The 9,494-nt window shown below is 41.2% G+C and overlaps 1 protein-coding gene across 1 annotated transcript in view; it reads right to left on the bottom strand.

Annotated features, from left to right (window-relative positions):
• Positions 1 to 4,936: 4,936 nt before the first annotated feature.
• Positions 4,937 to 9,494, bottom strand: part of tekt3 (tektin 3) — a 29,744-nt gene continuing 25,186 nt past the window's right edge. Inside the window, exon 8 of the mRNA XM_033044043.1 lies at positions 4,937 to 6,148. Within this exon, the coding sequence (XP_032899934.1) occupies positions 5,932 to 6,148 (217 nt within the window). The 3' untranslated portion in view covers positions 4,937 to 5,931. The remainder of the gene's footprint in view (positions 6,149 to 9,494) is intronic.

The raw sequence follows: 9,494 nt of genomic DNA, 5'->3' as shown, positions 1-9,494 counted from the left end.
TAGTGTAGATGGGACATGTTGGTCGGTGTGGGCAAGTTGGGCCGATGGGCCTGTTTCTATGCTGTATGACTCCATGACTCTATGACAGGCAAGGTTCTTTATACAGTGGATGGTGAGTGCCAGGGGCTGAGGCAGATATAGTCATATTTATGAGACATTTAGATAGGCACATAGGAAAAGGAGGTGGGGTAGCGTTGCTGGTTAGAGAGGAGATTAACGCAAAAAATCAAATTGGCAGGGGTGCTGAGGAAGAGGAGTTCTGGAATGTATGTAAACTAAATGCCATAAAGTTTAATGATCTATAACCATGATGTGCTCTTGATAACAATCCAATCTTTGTCAATCCTTTCCTGGCAGTTTGGGTGAGAAACAATGGCAAGATGCTCCTAGCGAGTCAATATCTGGATGATATCCACACCCATGCATTCGAGCACAGAAATCAGGAACACAGTGAAAATCACCAATGTTGGTGCACCTAAACTTTTCTACTGTTCTGGCCTTGCCATTTAATCTAGGGTTCCTTCTGAATAGCCTAAACAGAGGGTCCAGATGCACTTTGTATTTGGTCTTTCAGATCAATGCTGGCATATGACTAGTAAGGGTGTCAAAAGTTACAGGTAAAATGCAGAAGAATGGTGTAGAGAGAGAAAAATAGATCAGCCACAATTAAATGGCGGAGGAGACTCAATGGGCCGAATGGCCTAATTCTACTGCTATGTCGTATGATCTTACTGTATGATCTTCATTCAAAATTATGTTTTTCTCCAGGCAACTGAACCATCCTATCACCAATTAGAGAGCAGCCATGTCCTACCATGTACTTCATTGGAGACCTGTGGAAACTTTAATCAAACTTTATCCTGCACTAAACATTATCCATTATCCTTTATCTGTACACTGTAGACTGCTTGATTATGACCATGATTGGATAGCATGCAACAACAACTGTTTCCACTCTACCTTGGTACATGTGACCATAATAAATGAAACTAAACTAGACTTTCCTGGATGGGAAAAGAGTTATTTATTTTTCTCTTTAGTTTTTCTAGTCTTTGTATTCTTAATTAATGTAGAGCCATGGTGGTTTTATTTTTTATATTTCTTAATCTGTTTCTTGAAATATGTATTTTTATTATTTAAAAGTATTTCAATATGTTAAATGTCTCTGTCGTAAGACTAAATATGCTGCCTAGATTGGGGTGGGGGGGGGGGTCACAAGTGAGACGCAAGAGCCTGCTGGAATCTTGAGTCAAACACAAGGTGCTGGAGTTATTCAGTGGGTCCGACAACAGATACTAGGAGAATGGACAAGTGACGTTTTGGGTCGGGATACTTCTTCAGGTGTATCAGATGAAGTTTGAAGAAGTGTCCTGAGCCGAAACATCACCTATCCTGAGTATTTCAATTGAAGCATTCCTGAGAGTGAAGAAATTAAGATGGCATTTCAGATTCATCTTAGCAGATCAGGAGTAGCTGTGGAAAATGAAAGATGCTTGGCTAAACTACTTTCAAGTGAAATGAAATCCAATAGCTTTCCCTGCTGACTAACTGGAAAATGTATTTATTTCCAGCAATGATTTTAATGCTTATTCGTAAAGAAGGTCTCATGAGAGTTTTATTGAGCTGTTCGCTGAACTGACATCACGCAATTGCAATGTAAGATAGTTATGATAGTTCATGTTCATAAGCTCTAGGAACAGAATTACGCCATTCGGCCCATCAAGTCTACTCCGCCATTCAATCATCTATCTTTCCCTCTCAACCCCATTCTCCTGCCTTTACCCCATTTCCCCTGTATATATTTATATCATGGTATATGGACACACTTATCTGTTTTGTAGTAAATGCCTACTATGTTCTGTGTGCTGAAGCAAAGCAAGAATTTAATTGTCCTATACAGGGACACATGACAATAAACTCACTTGAACTTGAACTTGAACTTGATTACCCCTGACACTCGTGCTAATCACAAATCCGTCAATCTCCGCCTTAAAAATATCCTTAGACTTGGTTTCCACAGCCGCCTGTGGCAATAAATTCCACAGATTCACCACTCTCTGACTAAAGAAATTCCTCCTCATCTCTATTACTCATCAGCCATAAGGAATAATTGGACGAATGTTGATTGAAACGTTCTAATTCCATGCGTCATGTAATGGGCCCGTCTCCCTTAGGCTATTTTTAGGCGATTGCCGGCAACTGTCATAGTCGTGGCAGGTCACCGAAAAACTGGCGACTGGACCCGCCTTCGACATAATATTTGAAGTAGAATCGTTACTTTAACAACAAATAAAACGAATTCAGCGCCGTCGACCATCTACGTCACCTGGCGCCAACCTACGTGAAACTGGAGACAACCGACAACAGCACCTACGTCAGGAGAAGTCAAGCTACGCTCATTGGCGTCAACCCACTGTCGCTGACTGTCTCCGAAAAATGTTCAACATATTGAAAATCCACGCCGACCAGAAAGATGCTACCATTCTTTGGGCGACTGAGGAGACTGCTCAGGATTATACAGGCGACACCCCAGCGACCATGAGGAGACTGCCTAGTCGCTTAAAGAATCACCTAAGTGGGACAGGCCCTTAACATGACACAAGAGAAATAATGTCGCACCTGCAAGCCACACTGTTCCAGTGACCACAAATACCTTCTGCAGCTTGACACCACATTGCTGCACTCGAGGCTTCATAGTAACCTGGCCTGATGTAACAGATTCTGGGGATCTGCCCCAACCAGTCCTCATGGAACATTGAATCATAGACCATCCAACTGTGCAGCAATGTGGTGCCAACAGGCCCCAAGGCCGAGCATGATGTCAGGACAAATTAATCTCACCTAATTAATCTCGTTTCAAACTTTTCCCCTCTCACCTTAAAGCCACGCCCTCTAGTCATTGATATTTCTCCCCTGGGTAAAAGGTTCTGTCGGTCTGTCCTATTGGTGCCTATATCCTTCTATCAGGTCTCCCCTCAACCTCTGGTGTTCCAGAGAAAACAACCTCTTCTGCTGCACCCGCTGAGTTTTCCCAGCAATTTTGTGTACCCTCTTCTTATAGCTGTTTAAGAAGGAACTACAGATGCTGGAAAATCGAAGGTACACAAAAATGCTGGAGAAACTCAGCGGGTGCAGCAGCATCTATGGAGCGAAGGAAATAGGCAACGTTTCGGGCCGAAACGTTGCCTATTTCCTTCGCTCCATAGATGCTGTTGCACCCGCTGAGTTTCTCCAGCATTTTTGTGTCCTCTTCTGATAGCTAATGCCTCTTAATCCAGGGAGCATTCTGGTAAATCTCTTCTGCACTCCCTCCAAAACCTCACATCCTTCTTGTAAAGGGGCGACCAGAATGGCATGCAATACTCCAAATGCTGCCTAACCAGTCTTACAGAACTGTATCATGACTTCCTGACTCTTATTCTCAATGTCCCGGTCAATGAAGGTGAGCTTACCGTATGACTTCTTTATCATTCTATCTACTTGTGTTGTGTAGGAAGGAACTGCAGATGCAAGTTTACACCGAAGATAGACATCAAATGCTGGAGTAACTCAGCGGGTCAGGCAGCATCTCTGGATAGAAGGAATGGGTGACGTTTCGGGGCGAGACTCTACTTGTGTTGCTACTTTCAGAGTGCCTTGGACTTCTTGGAATTTTTGGAAGAGGTGACTTTGAGGAAGATGTTAAGAAGAGGGAGGTGGAGGAAGCTTTGTCAAAGCAACTGAAGAAGCTAACCCTATAAAGCTGTAAATGTCCAATTGTCAATGATATACACACAAGGCCAGAAATAGATAAAGGGTGAGCAGGTTGAGAAGGATTAGTAGCACAATCTGACGTTATTGAAGTTAGGGAGGTTTAAGGCAATGTGTAGGAAGGAACTGTAGATGCCAGTTTACACCGAGGATAGACACCAAAGATAGTCTGAAGAAGGATCTCGACCCGAATTCTTCTCACCCATTCCTTCTCTTCAGAGATGCAGCTTGTCCCGCTGAGTTACGCCAGCATCTTTGGTTAACGACAATGAATGGATTTAGACGTCAAGGGGAACATGAGGCTGACCGGAATAGCATTGGGATCGTACCCTGCAGCTAATCCACTTTTTAATGCAAATCTGGTAACATATGGAATGGAAAGAGAGAAATGCAAATCCTCAATTAATCTACAAGCAACCTTGCAAATATCGCGTCTTGAGATGAATAAAATAAAATATTGGATCGGGGACTTAAACCAGTAAAGTCAGTGGTTAAAATTGAAAATGCTGGAAAAACGCAACAGGTTCAGCAGTATCCTTGGATAAAAAAGTTAGCGTTTCAGGTTAAGAATCCTTCATCAGACATTGCCTGACCTGCTGATTTCTTCAAGCAGTTTCTGTTTTTATTTCAGATACCCAGCATCTGCAGTTTTTGTTGACTAATATTTGTACCTTGTACATATGCATTTACAAATTCATAGGATTTTATCAATTTTAACCCATTTGCTGGACTTTGTTGGTCTGCAGAAATATCTAAACAAAATGCTGGTGTAGTTTGTGAAGGTAAAATGTCATATATTTATTCGGCATCAACCAAATAAATCATTGCTAGCCACTGTAAGATAGTAGTTTTATTATTGGGCGGCATAGTGGAGTAGCTGGTAGAGCTGTTGCCTCACAGTGCCTGAGATATGGGATCGAACCTGACCTTAGGTGCTGTCTGTGTGGAGTTTGCATGTTCTCCCGGTGACTGCATGGGTTTCCTATGCGTGCTCTGGTTTCCTCCCACCTCCCAGGGATATTTGCCTTTAGGTTCATTTTCCTCTGTAAATTACCCCTAGTATGTAGGGAAAGTAGGAAACAGAGTTAGTGTGAACGGGTGATCAGTGGTGAGACTCTGTGAGAGGGACCTCTATCTTGCAGTATCTCTAACCGAAACAAATTAGCTTTTATCTCGTTAAAATCAACTCAATATACTGTAGCTAGCACGGAACTACGGGCAATAAGAAAGCATACCTTTCAGTAACCATTTGAAATGATTTATTTTGTTTTTAACATCAGTTGCAACATGAAGAAAAAGTGCAAGAAGCTTAAAAGAGTTAATGTCTTTTCATCAAATCAACAATATGCTTTGTTTCGAACTTCAACGAACAATTTACATCAGTCATCGGGTTAGACAGAGAAATGGTTTTCACAGCAAAGTCTTGATTATCACTGTGCATAATGAAAATAAAGTTTCACAATGAGATAGAATCAGGTATAGGCCACTTAATTGATAAAAAGAAACCAACTTCAAATCTGTCCATTTCAAGTACAGTATATATCAACATTCTCCTGAAAATTACTACGAAATATCGATTATAAACTGATGTTTATCTGTTTGTTTTATTGCTTGGTGTAATAATGAAAATTGATTAGTAGATTGTGTGAAATAATCCAGGTCAAATGAATATGTTTTACTGACATTAAATAAAGTTATCAATGAGGTACAGAGCATACATCAAGAAAATATCTAGAAAGGAATTGCAGATGCTGGTTTATACCGAAGAAAGATACAAAGTGCTGGAGTAATTCAGTGGGTCTGTCGGCATCTCTGGAGAAAAAGGATGGGTGAGGATTTCTGGTCAGGATCCTTCTTCAGATTCTAGTCTCAGGCCAAAGAAGGTGTGAAGGAGGTGTGCGACCCGACACGTCACCCATCTGTTTTCTCCAGAGATGCTGCCTGACATATTAAAGAAATTAGTTTGGTGATGTTAAGTTTTAATCTTTACTTTGTCAAAAGATCATGACTCAGTGGTGGCGGCAGCACCTGTGAGCTACACTTCCTTTACACTCAGTAAGGAGCTAATATATTTCCCCAGCACCAGTGAAACAGTCTAAATATGATTTTAAGCCATTGTTACCCATGATGATGTATAGTAAATTCCAATCACTGCGAACTAAAGCAAGTATCAGTTCAATCTCATGTGTATCCAATCAGTCTCGGAGTGCTTGGAAAATTCTTGCGCATTCCCATACATTTTTCCTGGTCGATGAAGAGCGAGTTTGCTTTCACGGAGAGGTTGTACTCTAAGGCGGATTTTGTTTGTACCAACATTTGTAAGGTATCTTCTGCATCCTTTAGCCTCTGCTGCAAGGTCTGGATGGTTGTGTCCAGCTCCCGAACCTCATTAACAAGGCTGTGATAAAAAATAAAATAAAAATAAGGACTACAAAATGCTTCCTAATAATATTATGTTTGAAATGAACATCCAAATTCCAGTGGCAAGATTATTTCCTTCTTGTTACCATTTATCATTTGTCATTTGTCTATAATATCTGTTATTGATTTCTTTCCTTCCAATTGAAGTTTGCTGTGTTTACAACAAAACACAAAGTGCTGGAGAAACTCAGCTGGTCCAGCAACATCTGAGGAAGGAATGGACAGGTATATTTCAAGTCGGGACCCTTCTTCAGACCTTATTTAGCCTGAGATGTTCTATTCGAGTCATAGATTGGTACAGTGTGGGAAGAGGCCCTTTGGCCCAACTTGCCCACATCAACCAACATGTCCCATCTATACTGGTCCCACTTGCCTGTGTTTGGCCCATATCCATCTAAACCTGTCCTATGCATTTAGACTGTACCTGTCTACTTGCTTCTTAAATGTTCCAATAGTCCCTGCCTCAACTACTTCCTCTGGCAGCTCGTTCCATACACCCACTACCTTTTCCGTGAAAAAATAACCCCTCAGATTCGTGTTAAATCTTTCCCCTTCACCTTAACCCTATGCCATCTGGTTCTCGAGTCCCCCACTCTTGGCAAGAGACTCTGTGCGTCCATCCGATCTATTCCTCTCTTGATTTTATACACCTTGAGAAGATCACCCCTCATCCTCCTGTGCTCTAGGGAATAAAATCCCACCCTTCTCAACCTCTCCCTATAGCTCAGACCCTCGAGTCCTGGCAACATCCTTGTAAATCTTCCTTTCCAACCCCTTCCAACTTAACAACATCTTTCCTATAACATGGTGCCCAGAACTGAACATAATACTCAAAATGCAGCCTCACCAACATCTTATCTCATTGGGGAGTCCAGAATCAGGCATCACAGTTTAAGAAGAAAGGGTAGGCTATTTAGGACTGAGATAGGGAAAAACCTTTTTAGACAGAGAGTTGTGAATCTGTGGAATTCTCTGCCACAGAAGGCAATGGAGGCCAATTCAATAGATGTATTCAAGAGAGAGTTATGTATAGCTCTTAGGGCTAACGGAATCAAGGGGTATGGGGAAAAAGCAGGAAGAGGGTACTGATTCTGGATTATCAGCCATGATCATATTGATTGGCGGTGCTGGCTCGAAGGGCCGAATGGCCTTCTCCTGCACCTATTTTCTATGTTCTATATAACTGCAACATGACCTCCCAACATTTACAGTATTTCCAGAATTTTTACAAGAAGATTCCAAAACCATAAATGTGAAAATAAGTGAAAGTGTGCAAAACTATTACTAAATTAATCGCATTTCAAGGTGAGCCCAGTTGCTTCAAGCAAGACGATCCATTCTGTTTATCACAAATGATGAATTACATAGAAACCTGCAGTTAACTTTCAACTTATAAAAGGTAAACTAATAAACACAGGCAGTGCTCTCTCTTCAGACACTGCCTTATTTGCTGAATATGTCCAGCACTTACTGTTTTAGATTTACAGCATTTGGAGATTTATTTTGTTCCAGTCCTCCCACACGGCCCGAGATTTAATTTCATCTTGTACTGAGTACTTCAGATAAAACAATGAATACACTTTGGTCAAGACAAATAAGCAGAGAAGATAAGAAAGTAAGAATTATGACTGTGGCAAATGATTGAAATTAATTTTGTGGGACTGTGACTAATGTTAGAAAATGAAGAACTTCATCGGGAGTGGTCAGATTTAATTTTTATCACTGAAAGCCCTTCTTAAAAACTGTTCTGTCCTGTCACAAACTAAGTTCATGTTTTTGATTTCATTCCATCATTTTAAGTAATATAACATTCACACTTGTTCTATAATAACAAACATATTCTGGTGTTCACTACCATTAGGTTTGTTAAGAGTATTCTGCAGTAGTTATTTGTGCACAGTTCATAGTTAAGTATAATATTGTTAATTTGTGGAAAAATAACATGTTCCCTAGATTCTGACAATTCCTCACTTTGTCAGAATCACCCAAATTGAATGGAATGAAACCAAATGCCATGCACGTTAATGAACGGAACACAAACACACCTAATTTGAAGTTCAAATTACAGTCTATGCTGACTGCAGTTGAGTTACCACAGGTTGGTAATCTTTCTCGCTGAATGGGGTTTAGGTATCTGCTGTCCCTTCTGCCCTTCAACTATTATCTATCTATTTGCCAAAATTAAAATTAAAATCAAAGAGTAACTGTCGTGGGGTAGACTGACCCCCCCCCCCCTCCTCCTCTCAACCTCCTCCCCCTTGACCCCGTCCCTTCTGCCCTTCATCTATTATCTATCTATTTGCCAAAATTAAAATTAAAATTAAAATCAAAGAGTAACTGTCGTGGGGTAGACAGTTCCTCCCCCCCCCCCCTCCTCCTCTCAACCTCCTCCCCCTCCCCAATCCTTTCCACTCGTTACTTTAATATCATGTTTCATGTATCTTGTGTTTTACGACTGTTGGCAGTTCAATTTCCTTCCTGGGGTAAATAAAGTTCTATCGTATTGTATCGTATTTCCCCAAAACTGTGGGCATTCTGTTACGTTCAGCAGCATTTCATGTTGTAAGAATGATTTTCAAATGTTAAAACTGAAGTATTGAAAATATGCACTTCCTTTTTTCCAGCAAGTACAGTTTTGTCCACTGCGTGTTTCCAGCTACAGGGTAGACTGGTGTATGGGAGCTGGCTGATTAAACAGGGGACAAGCATCAATGTTCAACAACGAAGGATACCATCGTTGACGCCATGTATTATTTACATAGCATGGCAGACGGGGTTTTTTTATAGTACAAACAGGCTTAAGTCTTTTGAGGCAAAGGCATGTATGAGACATTGTGTGAAACTGCAGGTTGCTGTGTGCATAGCAACAGTTTCTATGTTGTCACAGTCACTTTGTTGCTGTATCGCTTTCATCCCGTTTCCACGCTTTTACAATAAACATTTCACAATGAGCTCAGTAACAATCTAATGACTCAGATGAACATTAAGGCCAATGGAAGGTGGTTTAAAACAATGTTTCCAGTTTATAGTCAAGAGTTGACACAGTGGTGCAGTGGTAGAGTTGCTGTCTTACAGCGCCAGAGACCCGGGTTCGATCTGTGCTGTCTCTACGGAGTTTATATGTTCCCCCCGTGACTGCCTGAGTTTTCTCCGGGTGCTCCGGTTTCCTTCCGCACTATTAGGACGCACAGGTTTGTAGGTTAATTATCCCTAGTGCGTAGGATAGTGTTAGCGTACAGGGTGAGCTCTGGTCCACATGGACTCAGTGGACTGTTGGGCCTGTTTCCACTCCGTATCTCGAACTAAACTAAACTAAACTATAG

This window comes from Amblyraja radiata, chromosome 26 (genome assembly GCF_010909765.2).
Source record: "Amblyraja radiata isolate CabotCenter1 chromosome 26, sAmbRad1.1.pri, whole genome shotgun sequence".
NCBI lineage: Eukaryota > Metazoa > Chordata > Chondrichthyes > Rajiformes > Rajidae > Amblyraja > Amblyraja radiata.
This window is presented reverse-complemented; position numbering and strand designations above follow the sequence as displayed.